Source organism: Saccoglossus kowalevskii, chromosome 1, assembly GCF_978046115.1.
Source record: "Saccoglossus kowalevskii chromosome 1, keSacKowa6.1, whole genome shotgun sequence".
Classification (NCBI taxonomy): domain Eukaryota; kingdom Metazoa; phylum Hemichordata; class Enteropneusta; family Harrimaniidae; genus Saccoglossus; species Saccoglossus kowalevskii.
Window position 1 is genome coordinate 19,754,949 of NC_140641.1, and position 25,316 is coordinate 19,780,264.

At 36.3% G+C, this 25,316-nt stretch overlaps 1 protein-coding gene across 1 annotated transcript; it reads left to right on the forward strand.

Annotated features, from left to right (window-relative positions):
• The first annotated feature begins 700 nt into the window (after nucleotides 1-700).
• On the forward strand, nucleotides 701-25,109 carry LOC144363615 (atrial natriuretic peptide receptor 2-like). Its single transcript, XM_085504100.1, has 22 exons — nucleotides 701-725; nucleotides 9,234-9,857; nucleotides 11,213-11,403; nucleotides 11,593-11,709; nucleotides 12,422-12,560; nucleotides 13,116-13,207; nucleotides 13,467-13,611; nucleotides 13,957-14,041; nucleotides 14,477-14,579; nucleotides 15,235-15,309; nucleotides 15,677-15,754; nucleotides 16,220-16,321; nucleotides 16,653-16,724; nucleotides 16,917-17,088; nucleotides 17,607-17,768; nucleotides 18,608-18,785; nucleotides 19,804-19,947; nucleotides 20,403-20,595; nucleotides 21,812-21,986; nucleotides 23,314-23,412; nucleotides 23,567-23,658; nucleotides 24,144-25,109. Exons 1-22 carry the CDS (start codon nucleotides 701-703, stop codon nucleotides 24,219-24,221), a joined length of 3,141 nt encoding a protein of 1,046 aa, XP_085360226.1. The 3' UTR covers nucleotides 24,222-25,109.
• Nucleotides 25,110-25,316: the final 207 nt, after the last annotated feature.

The window sequence follows — 25,316 nt, forward strand, 5'->3', positions numbered from 1 at the left end:
TATACCTATATACATTTACCTTTCAAATCAGTGAATGTATACCCCATAGATTAGACAGAATAGAAACATCGGCAAAGATATGCAATGATGGTCGCAACGTTGAAATAATTTCTTTGGTCATACATTCTGACAGATAGCCGACAATTACAGTCAAATTCAATGTAAAGATTTAGGTACGTCACAGGGGAAGCAGATTAAACGATTTATTTAATCTCAAGTTAATTTAGATATACCATTATAGCATAAATACTAAATGCGTTTTTTTTTATATTGGCTGAATATGAAATCAAAGGTTTAAGCTTCTTTTTGCCGTTATTTTTAAATGACATTGCGTCACGTGTCGTATTTTCATGAGCGGATTACAGGTTCGAATACACAGCTCGAAAAATCGGATTAAGAAATAGCATATAAATATCGTAAAATCTAAAGCTCAAACTGAATTTTAAAATTAAAAGAAAAATCGATGTACATTGTATTAATGTTGGCAATTTTACAGTGCCATAGTTTTAAACTATTTTTTACTTCATAATCGACCGAAGGAAGGAATCATACTGTGAAATATGTCTTTATATTACAGGTTATTTAAGCTAATTTAGCTAATCTGTAATTTCGCTAATTCAAGATGTAGCTAATTTAATAGAATGTATATTCCCACAATGAGATAGTTGACACTTTAGCTAAATTAAAATTATGTTAATTTATGCTTGGAGTCTGTAGGTATTCTCACGTGCTTTATACACACACACGTGTTTTGCTAGGCAAAATGATAACGTTATAGATATGTGTTGTTCTTAACGGAAATAAGTAGAATCGTAACCTAATATACATTTCCATTTTTAACGATTTTAACAATTGTTCATCGAAAATGAAGTTTATAGAAATATTGTATACAGAGTGATGTATGCCTAGAGGTCGATATTGTGCTCTTATTCGATTTGATCATGTATTCCAGTATATTTAAATGCCAGTCGTTTACTACGTGTTCTTCACACACAAATGAATTTTTACGGGCAATATATTAAAATATTGATTTTGTGTGATGCTATTGGCTCAGTGAAAGAATAACGTGTTTATTTTGTTGAAAGGAGCAACTGAAAACCAGGAAGTACAACATTTCCATATTAATGTTGGTATATCAATAATGTAATAAATGTACTGACACTGGAATGTTGGCCAAAATAGTATCAATACAGTTCATTACTTGAAAACAACAATCGAATGTTATTTATACAAAATATACATAATTGAAATATATACATGCACACTACATGTACTTTTCGTCAGGTCATTGCTGGTTTAGTGTGTAAGGATAAATTAATAATAATGCACTGAACATACTGTGTTGTAGTATACATGTATATGATAAGTAAAATACAATCATATGCAGGTACAACTTGTTCGTAAATGGCCGCCGAAATCTCGGTGAGGGCGAGTAAGTTATGAGACTTGCCAGGAGCGGATCTAGGATTCTGGAATAGGGGGCCATAAGTTGGCCGAAAACCAAGTTTGCGAGCGCCGATGGCGCGAGGCCCTGCTGGTTGTTAAAGATAGGGGGCCACGGCCCCCTCGGCCCCCTCTAAATCCGCCAATGCTTGCCCCCTCTAAATAGTGTTCCGTTCTCTTGATTTCACGGAGTGCGTTCGCGTCGTCACTCCGGGGTGCCGCGGGGAGCCTCAAGCCTGCCCAGTTTTTGTTCGACTGCTATGTGACATCACAACTGGTGGCGTCTCGGAACGGGTTTTACCGCCCTGCTCGCATGCGCAGTGCCGGGGAGTTTGGGAAAAAGATAACGACGAACGATAGCATAAAGATAGCGAACGACGGAATGAATAGATAAAAAGGTGTAATGTTCTCAAACATAAAATGTTACTGGGTGTGTTTTAAAATTAATTTTATATATTTTACCACAGTCCCTCCAAGTTGTGGAAGGACTGTGATTTTACATGAGTTTTGCTTGCATAGCAACGAACCAATACGATCACGTGATACTAGTTCCCCGGATTACGTCACGGTTCGTGTAATCTACTTCCTCGGGGAACCCTTTCGTTGCCACGGGTCACTACTGCCACGTCACTTGGGACACCCTGAGACAGCGACGAGAACGCAGTCATGATTTAAGCAATAACGTCCCTTTCACGAATAGATGAACTCATTTCAGCAATTTATTTTCAGAATAATACTCAACAAAACTTACATAGGAGTATACAGGCCCTAAAATTGTGTCTCTTACAAAACAATTCAGCCGACAGTCAAGTTGGTGCTACTCGTTTCTTGTAGGAGTTAGTTCTACGAGTGATTTTATTGCGTTCAAAATTGATCTATTTTAAATAGCGCATGTACACATACACAGTGATTTTTCGAAATACATATTAATTGGGTAATTATCACTGGTAAAAGTTATTAAAAGTATTATGCAACATTTTGAGCAACAGTACTAGAAACTCGTAACTTGCTTTAATGAAGTTAAAGAAACAAGTTTTCTGCTGGACCCTGATCAAAAACGTGTCTCAAACTGTTGTAAGCGGACAATTTAGAAGAGTGTTGGCTATCGGAAAAGATGTTCGCATAGTTTCATTGAATAGGCGATTTTTTCAACCAATTGTGTCAGCCCCCCCCCCCACCCCGTTTTATAATGTAACAGGGAACGAGTTAACGGTAAAGAATGGAACACTATTTTGGGGTCGTGGGCAAAAAACAAAAAAAGTCTCGTGGCTATCTCGCTCTCAGCGAGATCTCGCGCGGTCATTTCCAAATAAGGTTTTCGCATTCAAAGTAGTAGAATAATCAAAAAGTCATTATCTGTGTCAGATTACATTCTGATACTCGATCCAGTACATCGTATTCAATTATGTAAATTTAGATGTGGGAACCACAATTTGCCCATTGTCACAGGTCGCTATCAAAATAAGGCCGTTCATGATAGAATTTGTACCTTATGCCAAGGTAACCACCTTGGTGATGAATTTCACTATATCTTTGAGTGTCTGGCCCTGAGTAAAGAACGGGAGAGATTTTTGAAATCATATCATAGAATTAGACCTAATACTTTAAAAATGTATCGGCTATTTAACACATCTAATGAATTGGAGTTGTTAAATCTTTCTAGATTCTGTAAAGATATAATGAAGCGGTTTTTAATTCAGCCAGGTCATTTCTGACCACCGATTCAGTGCCATGTATATTTATTTATTTACTTGCTTTTTGTAATTTTGGGCTGGTGCCTTATTATGCATTTCTTCTAATTTATAAATTTATTTCATGTGACGCTTCCATGTACATGCTTTTTTCGTTTGTATTATGTAATGTATTATTTAGTTCTCTCATACCTCTATCGGAGGAAGCAAAGGGAAATAAATAAATTATTTAATGTATTTAATTATTATTTAATTACATGCACTCGCTTGACACGAATTTTTCTCTCTCTTCTGATATCCGACATCAATGGAAAGGTTCCTCAACAGACAGTTCAAATTAAAATATATTAATGCCCAAACTTCCACTGCTTAGTTATTATTTCCAAACATATGTTATTATCGATCATGACTCATCACAATTATTATCGATGCTTGTCAATTATGAACCACATTTAATTATCGATTATAACTCATCACTTCTGGAATAGAAATTTAATTTAATGTGTGCTATCATTTACAGGAGACGCCTAGTATTATACATAACTAAACTAGGGACACGTTGAGGACGAGCTGATATTTGTTTGACTATAACTTTAGTTCAGATTTATCAAATTGAAAATATGTATGCTTGGACACATTCAAATATCTGTTTTCAACGCATGGAAACACTGAATTTACTCACTTACTAGATTCACAAGGTGTTGTTAACATATCTAAACACACTTTGCAATTATACGTAGCAGTAATGATGAAAATATTGATTTAATAACAAAGTCAGACAAAATAACGTATATTGTGTTTTATTACAATGGCATACTAAATGCAATGCTGCTAACCCCATGTTTAGAAACTTCAACTGGCACGTAGTTTAGCTGTATACTTTCTGATAAGTAATACCATATTTCATATCAATGTCACACTATCGCCTCGAGAGAGTATGTGCTTTACTGACGTCATATCATAGCCACGACATGGTGGCAGTATTCCCGTAAATGCACCATAGACTGGTCACGTAGTGGTTGCAGTATTTACGTAATTGCATCATAGCATGGTCACGTAGTGGTCGCGTTATTCACGTAATTTCACCACAGCCTGGTCACGTAGTGGTAGCAGTTTTTACGTAATTGCATCATAGCTTGGTTATGTAGTTGTCCTAGTATTCACATAATTGCACTACAGCCTGGTTACGCAGTGGCGACAGTAATCACAGCCTGGTCACGTAGTGGTAGCAGCATTCCCTTTATTGTACATAGCCTGGTCACGCAGTTGTGGCAGTATTCATGTAACTGAATAGTAGCCTGGTCACGTAATAGTGGCAGTATTAATGTAATTGAACCCAGCCTTGTCACGTTATGGTGGTAGTATTTACGTAATTACATCATAGCCTGTTCACGTAATGGTGGCAATATTCATGTAATTGCACCATAGCCTAGGCATATAATTTTGGCAGTATTTACGTAATTGCATCATAGCCTGGTGACGTAGTTGTGGCAGTATTTACGTAATTGCATCATAGTTTTGTCACTTAATGGTGGCGGTATTCACGTAATTGCATCATATTCTGGTCACGTAATGGTGGCGGTATTCATGTAACTGCGTCGTAGCCTGGTCACGTAATGGTTGGCAGTATTAATGTTATTGAACCCAGCCTTGTCATGTAATGTGGCAGTATTCACGTAACTGCATCATATCCTGGTCACGTAATGGTGGCGGTATTCATGTAACTGCATCGTAGCCTGTTCACGTAATGGTGGCAATATTCATGTAATTGCACCATAGCCTAGGCATGTAATTTTGGCAGTATTTACGTAATTGCATCATAGCCTGGTCACTTAGTTGTGGCAGTATTTACGTAACTGCATCATAGTTTTGTCACGTAATGGTGGCGGTATTCACGCAATTGCATCATATCCTGGTCACGTAATGGTGGCAGTATTAATGTTATTGAACCCAGCCGTGTCATGTAATGTGGCAGTATTCACGTAACTGCATCATAGTTTTGTCACGTAATGGTGACGGTATTCACGTAACTGCATCATATCCTGGTCACGTAATGGTGGGGGTATTCATGTTACTGCATCGTAGCCTGGTCACGTAATGGTGGCAGTGTAAATGTTATTGAACCCAGCCTTGTCATGTAATGTGGCAGTATTCACGTAACTGCACCATAGTTTTGTCACGTAAGGGTGGCTGCATTCACGTAATTGCATCATATCCTGGTCACGTAATGGTGGCGGCATTCATGTAACTGCATCGTAGCCAGGTCATGTAATGGTGACAGTATTAATGTTTTTGAACCCAGCCTTGTCATGTAATGTGGCAGTATTCACGTAACTGCATCATAGGTTTTTCACGTAATGGTGGCGGTATTCATGTATTTGCATCATATCCTGGTCACGTAATGGTGGCGGCATTCATGTAACTGCATCGTAGCCTGGTCACGTAATGGTGGCAGTAATAATGTTATTGAACCCAGCCTTGACATGTAATGTGGCAGTATTCACGTAACTGCATCATAGGTTTGTCACGTAATGGTGGCGGTATTCATGTAATTGCATCATATCCTGGTCACGTAATTGTGACAGTATTTACGAAACTGCATCATAACCTTGTCACATAATGGTGGCAGTATTCATGTAATTGCATCTTAGCCTTGCCACGTAATGGTGACAGTTTTTACGTAATTGCATCACAGTCAGATTGTCTCGTAATTGTAGCAGTACTGACGTTATCACAACATACACGCAATTTGGAGTCACTGAACTTTCTTTTTCAATTTAGAATTCATTTCAGGAATACGCCATTTCTATCCATCAGTGCATCTAGTATAAACCGGTTAAACATGTTGAAAATTGAACTGCGTCATAGTTGTGCGGATAAATATAATTTGTGTGTGTATTGGAGTACTATTATTTTAATTAAATTGAAACGATATCTGCGTGTTTTGTTCAGACCGTGGTCTGAACGTCGTGTTCAAGTGAATTTACATATGCGAAAGCGTGTTAAAAACACACTCGCAAAGAAATATGACATGGACCACCAGTTCCTACTTTTCATTAAAAATTCACAAAATAGTCCATTTATAGTCTGCACTTTCCTTTTAGAAGACTGGAACAAAAATATCCACATTTTTTGAGTAAAAACTGACAATTGACTCTAATTAGGGTTCATTTCCAGAAATATAAGAAAAAATTGCAGACAAATTTGGGTGAGAACGTCTGGTGGTGCACTTCCGTCAAGTGAATCTTCTTACATCTATTAGTTTTTTGGAGATCTATGATGAAATTGTTGCGTATCTGTTGATCGACTTGTTTGGTTGATTACTAGCGAATGGCTGTGTTATGTCTGTCATCGTTTAGGCCCATGTGAGGTCCTAGACGGAACTTGGCCCAGTGATTTGGAACTAATTACGAGATAACCGTCGCTATTCGGACTACTATTTCTGACAGTTTGGTATTCGCAGTTACTAATGTAGTTAACGATTAATCAAAAGATATGACGTATTCAGTACTTAGTGTGATTGGCTTTATGATTGAAGGTTACGCCCTAGAGTCTTTTAACTGCTTTGTAATTAGTTAAGGTTTTGAAAATGAATAAAGTTGTTTTGAGTTGGTCTTCGCGAATACACCAGGGCAGACGCAGTCTAAGGCAGTCTTGAGACGCAGTCTTGGGCTAGTCTTGGGCCAGCCTTGCGATAGTCTTGGGGACTTTTCCCCAGGGCGCTGTGTCTTATAGAGTACTCGACTGACTGACTAAAGACGGGAGTTGAAACGTATTTTGTTGTGTGCGTCCATTTGACTGTAAAGCTTATAATAAGTGACTTTCCCGATCCCGTACCTCAAGGGGACGCGATATAGAGACGAGACGATATTCCCCCTGACACGTATGGAGAACCCCAGAGGAGAAGAATTTCCCCCGTGATAGTTCATGAATTTAATTGTTGTCTCGTACGTAACGTCTAGCTTTGTTTTCATTGCCTGAATGTAACATTTTTAACTTTTAGGATTCATAAGTTATTTAATTTACGAGGGTACTAGGCGAATTTAATTGAAATTCGAGGTTGAAACGTTAAGCTTTTAGAGAATAACATTATAGAGCAACACATCAATTTTCTGGTACGTACCATTTAAAAATGCAGTATGTCACAAAGGATCGCAAACATTAATATTTTTACCAACAAATGTCATCTTTTATCAGTCTCCTTGTTGCTATGCATATACATTTACATTAATAGACTCACCTTTGACGCAAACTATCGCGATAATGACAGTGACAGAAAAGTCAATAATGCCTTTCTCTGTATGCATCCGGTTAGCGAAAAAGACAAAACGATTTCATAGTGTGTCGTGTGAAAAGAAACGAATTATTTGATGACGCCAAGGTGGATAGAAACCTCACTGACGTCACTTCTGTCTGTTAACCGTTATGATAATAACGAGAAATAACCGAATAAATCCAGGCAACATAGTCCACAAACAAATTCCTTGCATACGTGTTACTACGCATTATGCCCAAAAAGCATGTATGGTAGACTGACACAGTCTGGGCGATTTATTTCTTTTTAAATTTAAAATTAAATTTTAAAAAAATAGCGAAATGGAGGTGTTAACGCAAAATCCCCTGTAACTGCGAAATCACCCAGACTGTGGTGGTTTTGCGTTCACCCCACCTGTCGCAAAACTTGTTTTTCCAATTGTTTTAACTGAAAAAAATCACCACAGCTGGGCCAGTCCAGGTTACCTTTTACGTCACCGCTGTTTGGATGTTCTTTGTTGCAGCAAATGTGGTTTATAATATTATTGTAATTTTCTCGTACAATAGGTAAACAAAAAAATTATTGGCGTAAATCTATAAAAACAATACATATGTTATATATGGAATTTTCCTGTGCCTTGCTCTTACTTTGAAGTTAAAGAGAAAGGAATACGTGTTCTACGGTTATTAAGTATGTTTATGTATTAACTCAAAATGTGCCGTATTTTGCTTATGTGTTATAGAAGTGTTGACGTATAATTGAAAAACCTTAAATTTATGCGCTAAAAATGACATCAACATCTGTCTGTAATAAATTGTAAGAAAAACAATTCACGAACAACCGGTTTGATTTCGGTAGATTTGAAAACGTCCTTAATTCGCACAAAAAAAAAACTATTCACTGAATACCGGTGTAACATTGATATAATATAATTATAATTATAATTAATTAAATATAATTAATTAACTTAAATGTATTTTATAAAGTAACTTCATATGAATTTTCCAACCAACCCCATGTGCTGCGGATTTGCCTGGTTTTACTCATAGAATTGAATGGCGTAGTTTATCATAAGAAAAAAATATAATATATATTACGTGAGAAATAATATCGGAATGCTACATGAATATACTTGCCATCTGATTACGTAAATGTTTGATAAGTGCTGGTAATATTTGCATACAAATCTTATGTGTTATAACATATATATGCAAACTCGGGGTCGTACCTGGGAGGCATGTACCTGAATGTAAAAAAGTTTACACGTCTGTGGATTTTAAATCTTTGAGATCACAGAAAACCAACAATGAAGAATGTCATTAATATTTTCAACAATAAATGCAATAATATTGTATTTAAACTAACTTGATGTTTAGACTTCATCTTTTTTTAATACGTCAGAGAGTAGGAGGTTTCGTGCATATACTGTTTCTAAATTTGCATGCATATGGCCGGAGGCCTTAAAAATGAATTAACATTACTGTCGGAAAAACACACAGCATTACAAAGCGCGCCAGCATAACAATTGCGAGAACGACTGCGACTGTCATGTCATGTCATGACTTTGTGATTAAAGCTGTCATCAATACAAGAAGTAATTCGCTAATTTGTGTAGAACAACTTGGCCAGTGTTTGTAAATGGTTTATAAATAGATAATACTTCTTAAACATTTTTTTCGATTGTGGAGAATCATCATCTACACCCTGCATAATCTGCTGCCCACAACACGCCACGCCAGCTGGGATTACACAGGAAGAAGCAGGCTTGAAATATATCACGGTGTTACGCTGGTCTGCTGCAGGATCGAAAATGTCTGTTAAATATACTAATTTTATTTTCCCATCATTGTTCTTACTTATTCTACATGGAATTAACGGGGAAAAATTTCGATTATTAATACCTCTACCATCTCAGATTTATTTGCCGGTCAGCATCTCGCGCACAGCTGCGGCGGCATTGATCGCCATTGAAAAAGTGAACGCAGACGACACTTTGTTGCCGGGGCATAGTTTGGTCCACGACGAAATTGACACCTTGTGCGACTCTGTGCACGGCCTAGGAGTTATCGTTGAAAAGATGAAGGACCAGAACTATAGCGCGTTTATAGGACCAAGCTGCTCGGCAGTATGTCGACATGTGGCTAGACTAGGTGTGTTTTACAACATACCGACGTTTTCCCCGTTATGCAGCGACAACGAAATGAGGGATAAAACTGTGTTCAAGACCCTTGTTCGGACCGTCGGACCACAGTCGTCAAACGGCAAGTTTATGGCGGCTGTGAGTCAGCTTTTCAATTGGAAACGTGTCGCCATAGTTACTGATGATTATCTTGTATGGAGCATATCTTCCGATGGTGTTAAACTTGCATTGAACGAAGCTAACGTCACCATTAATTTCTACCTACAAGACAATCTTGATAACAAAGATCTCGGAGATATTCTCGCGGACGCCGCTGTGGTTTCTAGAAGTGAGTAAAATGACCGTTTCACAAAACGCAAATATTCGTCAACATTTCGAGGGAGAGAAATACACAAAGTCTGAAACATCTTGCAATGATCATTATCCTTTAGCAGATTAATAGATGAAGATTATATCAGAAACAATACTTCTAATAACAAATACAGATTCCTTCTGCGAGAAAACATGCTTAAATATGACATTTTTTTAAATATAAGCAATGAAGGTTATGAAAAAATTAAGGAATATTTATATCAACACTAATATGCCATGTTACTTCGTTAGACCTCAGACTAGTAATACAAGTTACTAATCAGAGGTTAGACAGGTGTGACGATGTACAATCATTATGTTTACAGTACTTTCAATTAATATACGTGATTCACTTCCTATAACAATCGAACTCGAAAAAGTGTCAACTAGATTGCTGACATGTTTCTACCGTCTCTACGGGTCTTTGAACATCTTTTCAAGTCTTAGAGGCAGATACTATATGTGATAGTTAACACTGCGATAAAAAAAACTTCCGTTTTCGACATTGTGAAATTCAGTCTTTCGTTTTTATGCATAAAAATACAGTGTTTTCACCAAGTAAAATCATATTTATTAAAGTTATTGTTCATACATGAGTTGTTGAACACACTACATAGATTGTAATTTCATTCAGCTTCTTTCAGTCATAATTCAGGACAAATAATTGGAAAGAATATAGAGAATATTGCAAATTATCGTTTTTTTCTGTAATATTCGTGAGTAATCGGCAATTACGAAAATTAGTTAAGGGTGCATGGGAAATACATTTCATTATGAATTATTCTTAATATAAATTTCTGAATTATCTTGTCAAAATCAGTTTTTCAAGTTTTTTTTTTCTCCCAAAATAACGAAAATGGTAAGTCTTTATCGCTGTGTTAGTTGTGTTGTAACCATTAAGGTCATCAAATAGACTTCATTAAAAATGTATATTATATGCAATGATGCTAATTTAATGCATTTACTCCCCAAAGTGCCGCGTGTTAAACGTTAAGTTGTCATACTGACGACAAAAGATATATCTTTAACATCTTTTAGTAAAAAGGCAATCCCCGAGGCAAGTGAGGACCCAATAGTTGTTATTGAATCATGATTTTTTTTCAATTAGTTGTAAATGTCAGAGTTCGTACTATTGACAATGACGTGATTGTTTATGAGTGTGTTGTGCGCATTTGAGTCATAAATGTTGCAACAAATCTAGTTTAACTTAATGGATTAGCTCCGAGGCCTGGGTATTCACAAAGCTTCAGAGAACTATCGAAAGAGTTATCTGAATTGAACAGCCTAATGCGACATTTGAAAACATCACAAAGTACGAATTTGTCATTTCAGTCATCATATTGTCGGCATGGGGACATCAGGTACGGGAATTCATGATCCATGCATATGACCAAGGATTGATAAATGGAGAATATGCGTTTATTTGTATATATCACTACAAGGACGTCGTTTCATTTGGTGACTTTTCCTGGGACCAAGGCACTGACGAAGAGGAAAATCAAAAGGCCAAAAAGGCGTATGAGGTATTTCAATGTTATTTACCTATCCGTGTTTTGCGCATGACAGTTTGTATTCGGGTTATGGTACTGAGGTCTCCAGAGTTCGATGACCGACTTACTGACGTTCACGCATTGTAGATTGCGTATATGTAATAAACCACATACTCCAGTTCACTAATCTCTAAGATTCATAGCTTTTCTCTCTCTATCTAGGCATTAATGTTTTTAGCAGTATTAATACCAGATTACGACGAATACACGGATTTTACAAAAGAGGTCAAAGCAAGGTCATCGTCCGTATATGGTTATGTTTATGCGGATGATGAAGATGTAAGCTAATGCATACGTTATTTTGCACTACAATAATAGCTGCGCGTCGGTCGATACTCCCACTATACTGTCTTGGTGCATACTTTGAGGTATCCTCGTAATAACCTTATTATTATACATCGTTTCCTTCTAAGGATACATCATGGAAATGCCGAAATCCAAAAAGTTTAGAACAGAAACAGCAAACCTCTTTGTGTGTAGTCCGGACAAACCCTGGTGGCAGCCATGTTTGTTTTTATTATTAGAGAACGCTTACACGCGTACTAATTCCATATTTGGAATTTGTATTTCCTTATATGGTAGGATGAAAATACCCAGTAAAATACCGCAAAATTACGGCACGCTGCAACTTATGGCGTTACGGTGACTGATGTATAATAATGGTTACTATGACTGTTCCCATATAAAAATGTTTTAATTTATCTTGTCCTTTTCAAGTATTTTTTATAGAAAAATCGATATCTTTATTTGTGTATTGAGAACAATTCCTGTACGGTGTTGGAAAACACGACTTGTTCAGATGCTGTGAATTCAAACTGTTGTGTGTGTTTATCTGCTTAAATTTAAGCATCTGAAAAAAATACTAACTTGCAGGTTTTAGAAATTTATAATTATAATTTATAATAATGTTTTTACATATAATGTGTGTATTACATCGTCATTTATTCTGTATTACCTCATCATTACTAGTACACCTCTGTTTTACATGCAGGTGTCGATTATAGCCGGTTATCTCCACGACGCAGTGTATCTGTACGCAGTGGCTTTGAATGAAACCATCAACGAAGGAGGGAATCCATACGACGGCCTAACAATAGCACATAGGGTGTACAGTCGAACAGACTTACCAGGTAAAAAACAAATGTAATCGTCAGTTTCTTTGGTTATCCATCGTGCATTCCGTAAATATCACATGAAATAATTAACTTTTTAAATTACCCACAATGCATCGTCCACGATCACGTGAGAATGAACATGTCCGGTCAACAAACCAGATTTATACTTCAGATTTTTGTGAGAAGCAATTTCTGGGAATTACTGTATCCCGTTATAGGATATTGCCATCTTTATACAGATAAATCACAGATAGATCTGAACTAATATTATGGAAGCTACTGTCGCCGCCATATTGTTCCGAACACCAGAACAGCAACATTGCCAGCTAAGTTGCTGATTGGTTTGCTAAGCATGTTCGGAGATCGTTACGCGATTAGAGCAAGTTGGGTCAAACCAACCTCAACAGGAGAAGTCAAACTAATAGTGGGCGACAGTAAATAAAAAATTTCGATTATTTATTTGATATATAACTCTATTTTCCGTGTCATTCTGATGGTAACCAAGGAAAGAATGAAACATAAAACGTAAAAATTGAATAAGTATCATGCATACATGTCGTGATTTTCCAGGTGTTCTGCGCATGACAATAGATGATAATGGTGACCTTGATTCGGACTATATGCTGTTAGATATGCAGTATCATGACGACGACAGTTATAAGGTGAGTTGAAGATACAGCGCGTACTATTCCGATACTTACAACTTTAAATAAAATGTATCTAGTGTAATAGTGTACAGAGATGACAAAACTCTCGTTACGTTATAGATTCTAATTCCATATTTGAAAAAAACAAAGTATAGTATATGTAAACATTTTAAGGTCTATGATGTAAATTAATTAGTGTGTGAACGCGAGATCCCGAATTCTACGAGATATGCAGCAGTTAGATGATGCAATAACATATGCTGTATATCTTTAGTTGACTACAGTTGGATACTATTACGGGAAAGATAAAGTGTACGTACCGAAAACTGACACGGAAATACAGTGGCCAGGAGGAGCAACAGAACCACCACTAGATACGCCTATATGCGGATACAAAGGGGAATTATGCAGAGACACTAGTAAGTTAATAAATGTCACTCTAGTCACCGCCCTGATTTGATGAACACCGTGACGCGCTACCGGCTTGACAACAGATTCTTGTTGATAAAAGCTTAAAATGTGTGAAATATGTATAAAAAATATAAACATGAATAAATATTAATAAAATTATTTAGACCTTGATCTCACCCAAAACCTACCGGATGTGGCTTTGCTAAAATTAAACTATCAAGATGAATCTAATTCCTCTGTATGTATTGTGCATGTTGTTATGTGTTTGCATCTATCAATGTCATCCATCAGAAGTACCACAAGCATATACAGTTCTTCGCACAAATTAATGAAACATTTGTTTTTCTTTTCAGAGCCACTAGGTGTTCTGCCTATCATAGGAATAGTTCTAGCGATACTCGTTGTCGTTCTACTAGTATTATTCATAATACTATACAGGTAGGCATCATACCATTTACATGGGTGGATTATACGACGGATAATAAAATACAGTGGATACATTTGAATTCCATGATGTGATATTTTGACAATTACTGACTTGAATGATTAACGTGGACAGACACGTGACATAACGGCTTTAAAGCGAGAGAGTCGTAACCTGCGCATGCGTCAGATGGCCATAGCGTGTCATTGTTTACAAACAAGCGTCTACCCATGAGTCTTTGCGTTTTTAGCGTGTGTTGTTATCGTCGCTTGGGACTCAATTTCCGCGCGTGCGCAGGTGACGACCCTCCCGCTTTAACGTAAGGCAGGGAGCATCGTGAATAGTTTAATCGATTTTCACAATGTCTGTAATTCATTTGAGTTTGATATTGTCATAGCCTGGAAAATTACTTTTATAATTGTTTCCTACTTTTATTTCTGATCATATAGGCGTTATAGGCAACAGAAGGATATCGCCGATATGCTATGGAAGATAGATTTTCACGATATCATCATTAGTGATAGGAAAGATGCGGAGTCATTCTCCTCCAAGGTGCATCATCAGTTGTGAATGGGGTCTAAGTTGTAGGAATCATAAAGTATATGCCAGCGAGATGTTGAAACATTTAACAGATGAGAATGTGTGTATGTGGAGTTAACTGGACTGAATAATCATGTCCGCCCTATCATCCATCCGTGCTTCCGTGATACATTGTTATTTGTTGGATATTCTGCTTAATTATTTTGTTGTGTGGTCTGATTCATTTGGGCGTTCAGAGGCCAGGTGCTTAAACGGTTCACTAATATGGTTTAGCAGTACCTGCCATCCTTCCACTGCGTTTGTTATCAAGAAAGAATAAAAACAACAAGTCATAGACTTGTAATATTTCCGATATACGATAGGCGGCGTAAGTTTCTTAACTTGGGGGTGGGGGTGGCAGAGTAAATGTGTGAAATGTTATGAGCAAAATTTATGACAATGACAAATTTATTTATTTATTTATTTAGCTCTAACTGGAATCTTTCCTAGATTCAATCCTTCAGTTGTTTTTTATCAGAATTTAATATATACTAAGTTTGTCTTGTAAATTGAATCTCATTTTTGTTATCCGTTCTTCCGACTGAATACAACCGAGAATTTCTGAATCCTTCAATCCAGCAACTAAAACTATGATAGTGAAGTAATGTTATGTGTACTCTGTTTCCAGTTATCATTGATTTCATCTGCGAGATCTGTTAAAAGTGTTGCGGAACAAGTGTTTACAACGACTGGAATATACAAAGTAAGCGTCATAAGTGTTCTAGCTGTGTATGGTGTTTACCCACTGTTCTAAAAAATACTTGTTTTGATATAACAACGTGTGGCAATTAGTTTACTAGGTGGCTATTCAGCAAATATACTGCACGTAGACGAAGTCTTCCGAAAATCAATTTATAATTCAATTATTTTATATTATCACCCACCGTTTAGTGTTATGTTTATGTTAACACTATATGATATCAAATTTTAAATATTATTTTCATAAATATTTTATCTGCAATTTATCCTGTAATAACACTCTGTAGTTGTTCATGACTCTTAGAACAGTTATTCAAGTGAAGATAAAAAAAATAGTATCATATAATATTATTATAATATTATTTTTCCAGGGAGTACGACAAGCTATAAAATATTTGGACCATTCCAAGTTTCACTTGACACGTGCAACGCTTATCGAACTGAGACAGGTAAGTACGTCGAGTGTTGTTATGATGGAGCGTAAGTGCTTGTTTATATGGCATTGGAACACCTTTAGTTTTTGCATTACGGTGGTACAAAAATGGACATTTAATCTAGCTCAGTTATATGAAAGTTAGTGCTTGAATGATTATTTACGCGAAAAATGTATCTCCAAGTTTAAAGCGGGGGAGTCGTCACCTACGCATGCGTCAATTGGGCATAGCGTGTCATTGTTTACAAACAAGCGTCTACCAATGAGCCTTTGCGTTTTTAGCGTGTGTTGTTATATCATCGCTTGGGACTCAATTCCCACGCGTGCGCAGATGTCGTCCACAACATCATGTTCGTTATGACTTTCAAGTAAACAACGCATGTATAATATTTTATCGTCTATATTCTGTTCCATATGCTGTTACATGACTAAATTTATTTTTTCCCAACCAGTGTTTTTGCTTTTTTTTTCTCTTACGCAGTTGCATGGCATACAACATCCAAATCTGACGAGATTTGTTGGCGCATGCGTGGAACCAAAGTGTTGCCTTGTAACGGAATATTGTCCAAAAGGCAGCTTAGCGGTATGTAAATTTAGATTACGAATGCAGTTGATATATATATATATATATATATATATATATATATATATATATATATATATATATATATATATATATATATATATATATATATATATATATATATATATATATATATATATATATCTGATATATATCATATATATATATGATTATACAGATACGTTACCAAGGTGACATTACAAATCAGGCTGTTCGTGCTTTGTTAACATTCCCCCATGCTTCCTTGGTAATTTAACCAGTGGGAGAAATCTAGTTTATTTAACGTTACTACAGATGTCAGATGTTGTGTGTATTCATTTGATTTTTTCAGGATATATTGGAGAATGAGTCGATAAACCTGGATTGGATGTTTCGGTTCTCTCTAATCTTCGATATTGTTAAGGTAGATGAAATTACTTTCAAATACGTGGGAATTTGTAGAATTTCTTGTATAGATTATTTTTACTATGGCAGTGTACAGCTCCGTTCACTTGAATTAACCCGAAGGAGCAATCATACAAACCAATTATACTGTCGAAAGAAATAGTATTTGTCTCCGGGCTGTGTGTGGATTTACATTTATCCATCTTTTCAGGGAATGCAATACATTCATAACAGTGTTATAAAGATTCATGGTAACCTGACCTCGTCTAACTGTGTGGTTGACAGTCGATTTGTGTTGAAAATCACCGACTTTGGTTTGAATGAGTTGCGTACAAATAACATGTTGACAGTTGATATAGCCGACTCCTACGCTGACTATGCCAGTATGTATACTTGTTTTGTTTTTAAGTTCTTTGGATAAAATAAAAAAAGGCGAATGATAATCACATGCTAGACTATGCTTCGTAGTTGAAAATATTTGATATGATGTGTTCTAATTGTATTTGTTATGTTCTAAAACCGAGCCTGATTTTCAAGAAAATCAATATTTCACGACAATATCTCTATACATCATCATGTATTGAGAAAGATAAAGATTTGTGTGTGTGCATAGTAATGAAACACACATTTTTCAAGCGCTTGAATTTAAGCGGTTTCTAGTAGTGTGATTTTAAGTCCGGTTCATCCGAAAAACTCACTTGGTGGTTTTAGAAAATGAGAAGTTGAATTGTAACACGTTATATGTATTCATATTTATGTTTAATTATCTGTGAACAACCTTTCGTAATTAATTTTTGTAATTCTTGTATTTGTCTCAGTGAATCACATTCTCAACTAAGCGAATATTGACCACTGATTAGCTACTAAACTTATTTATTTATTTATTTATTTTTATTTTCAGAATTACTCTACCGAGCACCAGAACTACTCAGAACCAAGACGCCAACTCGTGGCTCTCAGAAAGGGGATGTATACAGTTTTGCCATTGTTCTACAGGAGATTGTGACGAGGTGCGGGCCATACGGTAATAATGAAGAGGACGACATAACTCTTTCTCCCCAGGGTATGAACTTTAAGCCTTTTAGCCACTTTTTCACAATCAACGTGTATCAAGTCCTGGGTGTATTTCTTCCAAAACAAAGAAATTATTGAAAAATATACTAAAATGTTGAACCAAATGTTGAAAGGGACATACCCCACGACACTAAATGACACCCGTTGACGGATTGACGCGCAATATGCAAAAGCATTAAACCGATAACGATAAACACTGAAATGAATTATGCATTTAATGATTGGGTAATAATGTGGTGAATCAGCAGCGACTATAAACGAAGTTATGGATATTAAATACATTGTTTAAATTGAACGGAACTGAACTCAAAATTCACCAAAGCCAACACAAATTATACTATATATATACTGTACATTAAAATGAGGTTATTACGAGGATACTGAAAAGTATTTACGAAGACAGTACAGCTGGAGTATCGACCAACGCGCAGTGGAGGTCAATGCGACCGCTTACATCTTTTCCTCCCAGGAATACATCATGGGAATGCCGAAATCCAAAACGTTTCGAACGGATTTGGAGAACTTCTTTGTGTTGGGTCCGGTCAAAATCTGGGGCAGCCATGATTGTTTTTTTATTATTATTAGAGGACGCTTACGCGCGTAATCGTTCTATATTTGGAATTCGCGTTTCTTAATATGGTAGAATAAAAATAGCCAGTGCAATACCGAAAATTAAGGCGCGCTTTATCTTATGGCGTCAAGGTATATACTAATTATTGTTATTTTCAAACATACTGTGTCATTTGCAATTTTATATTCACTGATTTTATTTCCCCGTACAACAAACTCACTGATTGTTCCAATTTCTTGCAATTGATATATAACCAGAAATAGTTGAAAAGGTTCGAATAGGAGGGGAACCTTTATGTCGACCAGTTCTTGGTATGACTGACTGTACGGAAGGTGGAAAAAATCTTATGCGGGCATGTTGGGCTGAAGATCCAATCAGTCGACCAGATTTCCACCGAATTCGGTTAGAAATTAAGAAAATGAATTCCGTATATGGGTAAGTAGTAAAAAGCCATATTGGTCATTCCGTGTTTGATTGAGCAGAAACGGGCATTCTTGGTGCGTAGAACCTGAAATAGCCACTGGTGGCGCTGTGTAGTTTCGAAATCTCTAGTGGATCGCAAAGGTAGACTTAAAGTATAAAACGCAGCAGCACTTGTTAAATCGGAGGGGAGGCAAGGGGGTAGCTGGTACAGTTTTACGGGAAATAAAAAAGGCTTTTCACAATTTACAAGGAAAAAAAGACGTTTTTACAGTTTACAGTGAAAATTGAATTTTGCAGTGAATTGTGTCATCTAGTCGTTTTACAGTTTCGAAAATGAAATTTCCCTTGATTATTCTTTACGACGTTTTTTTTTATTTGGATGTGAATTCTTGTATGTACTGAGAAAAATGACACATTTTTGCAGTGTACGAACAAAATATTCGATTGATTACGTTGTACGTCTAACCTGTGATTACAGAATTACGGAATTTATTTTTTCAATTTACGTTGTACGAACAAAAAAATATTGTAATTACGTTGAACGAAAATAACCCTTGCCCCCCCCCCCTCAAATCTGGTGACCAGTTTAGTGTGGTGGAAAGCGTGTACAGTCTTTTAATAATCACTGTGAAGAGAGTGGGCAAAACCGTAAATATGTACTTGTAGTGTTTCATAATAATGCAATACGTGTATATTAATTATCTAATTTGCATAAATTAGAATATGGTTTGGTATATCATAGATATATATCAAGTAATTATTAGATTTCAATAAAATGTGGTACATAGATACTGTCAGATAATCCAAAATATTCTCTATTTCATGCATCCTACCCTCAACACAAGTGAGGTCTTTCTATGCTATTTAAACTGCATTGTGTCGCGATATAAAACATTTTTTTTATATAAATATCGAAAGGCGCGCGAAAATAAAGTACTCGGTCAAGAATTAATAATTCAAAATAACGCTTGTCTGTCTTGCAATTACTAACGCATCATTACGTATTTGTTGCTATTTTGTTTTGTGACAGAAACAGTGAGAATATCATGGACAATATGGTTAGGAGAATGGAACATTATGCAAATAACTTGGAAGCCATCGTCACGGAAAGAACTTCACAACTTGCAGAAGAACAGAAAAAGTCTGAGCAACTGCTGCATCAACTATTGCCAAAGTAAGTGGAACTGAACTTTAGAAGACCTAATTAACGCTTTGTAACGTCTCAGTTTGTACTCGTTGATCTGCGCAACAGTCAAAGTTTATACGAGACCCATATACCTCGCGCATGCGTGGCGCAACGACTACCGCCCTTTAATTATATAGACAATTTCTTTGGTGATTGTAAGGTAGTAAAGAGTCGCGGGCGGTATTAAGTTCTCGTTGCACCAAGGTCAAAACTAGATACTTTTAATTTCCATTAGAAGAGCGTATTGGATTGTGGGAAAACCAATGTTTATTGACACAGACGTCGCACATGCGCAGCGCGAAGACCGCCGCTCTTTAAGTCAACGCATATTATGCATGCCTTGGTTTCAAAATTTGGAAGAAAACGTGTAGTCGTCAAAATCACAACCCACAGCGCTCCACGTTGGCTTAGGTGTTGGTATGATACAGTATTGTTGTTTGCAGGGCGGTAGCTGATCAGCTGAAGCAAGGAAATCGGGTTGAAGCGGAGACGTACGAATGTGTTACGATATATTTCAGTGATATAGTGGGGTTTACGTCCATGTCGGCGCAGAGTACTCCTATGGAGGTTGTGACCTTTCTCAATGACCTTTATGTCTGCTTCGATGACATCATTGGTCATTTTGATGTATATAAGGTAGGCATTTTCTGTTTTATTGTCCGTCATTGATGGAACCGTGATTATGATAACTCAACTATTACACCACCAGACTTTCTCGTCCAAATTGTTCTGCTCTTATTTTCTTATGTTTTTCAATATTTCAAGAAATGATCCCTAATTTTGGAGCAGACAATATTTGAATCAATTTTCAGCTTTTACTCAAAAAGTTGGTTATTTTTGTCCTAATCATTGAAGGAAAGTGCGGGGTATAAACAGGACTATTCTGTGAATTTGAGATCGGAAAAGAGGGAACTGGTGGTGAAAAGGTTAATGGTTGGCGGGGGAAGGTTATCCTCATTTAGGTTTTTAACCGTCAATAGTTCAAGTTCACTGAGACCGAAATCAAAATAACCGATTGACTTTTAAAATGTTTGCTGTCACCAGCCTATTTTACGAAATAATTATGTATTTTAGTTGATGGTGGCAATGTGACAAGTGTTACTCGTCGTCATGCTTTTACCGATCACATTCAAACTCAACACAAAAATCATGCATAATTACTGACATATGTATGTTAATACGATTGTCTTTGTTAGGATTGTCTGTATTGGGATCACTCATATTGAGATACAGATGCATGCATGCAGATTCCACACTGATATATCGCCTGATTTAATTGGAAGTTTGCACACAGGTTATCGAATGTGTCAAGTTGACGGCCATTTTGTCTAAAGTCCTAAATCGCAGTCACTCTGTAAACGTGTACAGAACCATTTCTCAGGATGATTTCATTCAAACTTTGTATTCGAGGTTCGAATAAAAATGGTCGGCCATTTGTTTTTATTCATGTCCATGCCGATTCCTCACTAATGTCATATTCATTTCGAGCATCTTTAATAACTCCTATATCTTTAAGATGGCTTGTATAATTTCAATACTAGTATACATACTGAAATCTGGTTTTCCCCGATTGAACCAAATATTCTCTTCCCAGTATAGTACATTGTCAGCAATGAATGGTCACATCACCATGATATAAACGCAACTATTCCTATGATCACTGCTAATGATTATAGGATTATAGGAGAACTGTACATTCGCAAAACGTGTTTGTTTTAATGTAGTACTCTGTGGAAATGTTCAAAAAATAGCCATCAGATGATATATAGTTTGTTATAATAATATTTTTAGTAACTTTTAGAGAATGTCTGCACGTTTTACTTCTGCTACGTCAATGTTTTTTGGTTTATAGGTTGAGACGATTGGCGATGCATATATGGTAGCATCCGGGCTACCACTCCGCAACGAGAACAACCACGTGACACAGATTGCACGAATGTCACTAGCGTTGCTCAATGCTATTAAAGAATTCAAGATTCGACATCGCCCGGAGGATCTTCTTAAGCTTCGTATTGGTATACATTCAGGTAATAGTGGTGTAACCGTAAACTATCCCAAAATAGTTCATTGCGTGCATAGTTAGTTTTACAATGATAGATGTAAAACTGCCTATCACTCAAAGTGCGCACATATCTGACTGTTAAAGATACAATATGGGCGAAAAAAATATATTGTTTTAATAAAATTGTTCGATGATGCATGTTGATGACGAAAGTATGTTTATTATAATCAAAAACTATTACAAAATAGTATTTGTTCGAGGAAAACGAAAAACACTATTACGCATGTGCAGTAATTATTGAACGCGCATGCGTATTAGGGAATCCTCCAGTTTCTTCGAACGAATACTGATTTGTGTGCTACAATACCAAAGTTTTTGATTCGTGATCATTTAACGTATAATTATTGGCAACAGCAGATTGTTATAGATAGCCCTTTATATTTTGACCAACATGGGGTTATGTTAGGATAACTGTTTCATTTTGCACAGAGCACATACAATTTCATATATCAATGGCTTCCAGTATACCTTATCTGCAAATGGCCGCCGATATCTCGTTGGGAGCGAGATAACCACGAGACTTGTTTTTACCTATCAAACAGTGTTCAATTATATCCTGTCATCGCGTCTACCTAGTATTTCAAGAGCGGAAGTGATGGCTGAAGAAAGTGAACACAAAAAGATTTTCGTGACTCTGGCTCTCTTAATGAGATCTCAGGGGCTATTTACGTCCTAAGGTGTATACAATAGGGCTCATACCACTAATTGAAACTCCATAGACGACAATGTTAACATATGACGAGATTGCTATATGAAAATGATAAACAAAGTTGAAAACATGGCTCAAAAATGGGAAATCAGCATGCCAGTAATCAACCACATGAAAAAAAAATAACATGTTGGCCAGCTCAAACTCTCGCAAATCTCAGGTAAACAAGACACACCTACTGTATTTCGATTGCACCTAAAGAAATCACTGGAAAAACACCAAGATTAGAACATCCAAATACGCACAGAATAAACTCACAGGTACACAGTCGCTAAGTAGTAAACAAAAGACCACATGTTAGTCTCAACTTTGGCCCAGGTAATCACGCCCTCAAACAGGGAGCACCTATGAGAAAAAGAAATATTAAAACAATTTCATTGGTTCTTCAAAGGCATTTAAATTGAATGGGCTACGAACGGTCATTGGTTGATTAGTGGTATGGGACCAATATATGCAGCCTACAGCGTTAATGATACGCGTATAATGCGCCATCAGTGGTAAATTTGTTATTTCTGATCAATTCAACATTTATGTTTGTATAGAGGCTGTATTTGTATTCGAATGTTTCTTATTTCCTGCTCAGGCCCAGTTGTAGCAGGTGTGGTAGGGTTGAAAATGCCGCGCTATTGTTTGTTTGGTGACACAGTGAACACTGCTTCTAGGATGGAATCAAACGGCGTAGGTAAAGTCGGTCAATTTGGTATTCGTTTTTTTTTTTTTTTTTTTTTTATAGATTTCCGCTACATTGTGTACGGTACATTGTGTACCGCGACTCGTTTGTATAATTCTGTCAAGATGTCACATCCTGAATTAGCAATATTCTATTTAAATTTCAGCACAAAAGATCCACATTAGTCCTTCTACCCACGATTTGTTGGCATCAATCGGGGGATTCCGAACTGACAGTCGCGGTGAAATCGAAATAAAGGTAACGGCACAGCTTGAGTTCACTGTAGATGTTCTGTGTTCATTCTGCCTTTCGCGCTTCTTTGGTCAGATACAAATTGTCTGAGTAGTCACATTTGCACACATTTTAATGAGCCCTAGTCGTCGTGCAGCCACCACTCGTTATTTTCACGTACAATCAATATATTGTACATGCTTTGTAAACGTTGCGTGCGACCCATGTCGAACAGACGCGACAGCATACAACGTCCACAAAAGCATTGTGCACTATACCCATGTGTACGTCTATGCCAATTCGCGAAACACGTGTTAGAAATACGAGTAGTAAATATAAGTAACAGGCGTTATTTTTATCAACCATAACTGCAGTCGCAGTGAGATCTACATACTAACATGTATTTCTGATTGCGCGATCGTCAACGAAACGATCCAATCGTACAGACTATATAATGTGGTATGGTATTGTATAGTAATGATTGTACATGTCTGTTTTCGAACGTTTTATAGGGGAAAGGGAAGATGACAACATACTGGCTCCTCAACAACACGCCTGATTCTGACAAAGTTGATACCAAGAAGGGTTAAAGACGCTGTCAATACATTGTACATGTATATATGCTTACTTCTGGCGCTGTAAATTACATAGAAATTTTTTTTTTTTAAATCTCAATTTTGATTTCTTTTGTTGAGAACAATTGTACATACTAATAAGATATTTTAAATGTACGGAATTCATAAATTATTATAAGGTTCTTTGTTTCTAAAAATTCTGAATATCTAGCAGATTATTAAAGAGTCATGAGCTTCATTTTCTTTTTTTAATCCGTGTAAATACAGAGTCAAAATTCCCTTCGTGGAAAAGTATTTTAAATGTATCTTTACAGTTTGTATCCCAGTGGCATAATTTTATGGTTAAGTTCACTTTTGTATTTATGGTGTAATTTTTTTTTTTTTAATCAGAACAACAATTGTTTGTACATAAATGTACATAGGAGTCGTGAACATGTGAAGAGTTCTAAACAAATCAAAGTACGCGGTGAAACAATTTCAATTGGAATGCTCTAACTTTTGTGTCAAGTGAACAAATAAATGGAAGTTTGTAGTACAAAGAAAGTTCAGATACAGACAGAAACTTTTTTTTCAAAGAAAAAAATGGCACTAGATGGAAGTTGAATTTATACTACAAATTGGATGTGATTTTGTGATTCTTGATGTTATCCGAATTTCGTGAATTAGATTACACAAGGAAAGAAAATGGTCTGGAGAACAATCAGGAATATTTTGAAGGATTTTTTTTTTTATCAGAGTATCCCAAATACATATTAGTTGGCGTGTCTGTCAGGGATTTAATATAGTATAATTTTATTGACAGTCTGTGTACTTTTGCATACATTTACTTGCCATTGGATTGATGTGTATAATTATAGTGTTCTGATATGTAAATATTGATATAAATATTATACAGACACCTGGTCCAACTGTTTACATCAATATTATAAGATATATTCTCGGATCATTCACGTATTTATAAACGCATATACAGTATATATAGTTGATGTTAACACAACTTTCAATACAGGATAGGCTCAATGTGCGAATTGATATAAAACACTGTCAAATTACGGCGGTTTCGGAACAGTTTTGTTACACAATCTCACATTTCCCTTTCCACATAGCGAA

Coding starts and splice junctions, on each gene's coding strand:
- LOC144363615 (XM_085504100.1), top strand. CDS start 701: ATGCTTGGAGTCTGTAGGTATTCTC. Junction 11,404..11,592: donor AGGCCAAAAAGGCGTATGAG/GTATTTCAATGT, acceptor CTCTCTATCTAG/GCATTAATGTTTTTAGCAGT. Junction 13,612..13,956: donor GGAATTATGCAGAGACACTA/GTAAGTTAATAA, acceptor TTTTCTTTTCAG/AGCCACTAGGTGTTCTGCCT.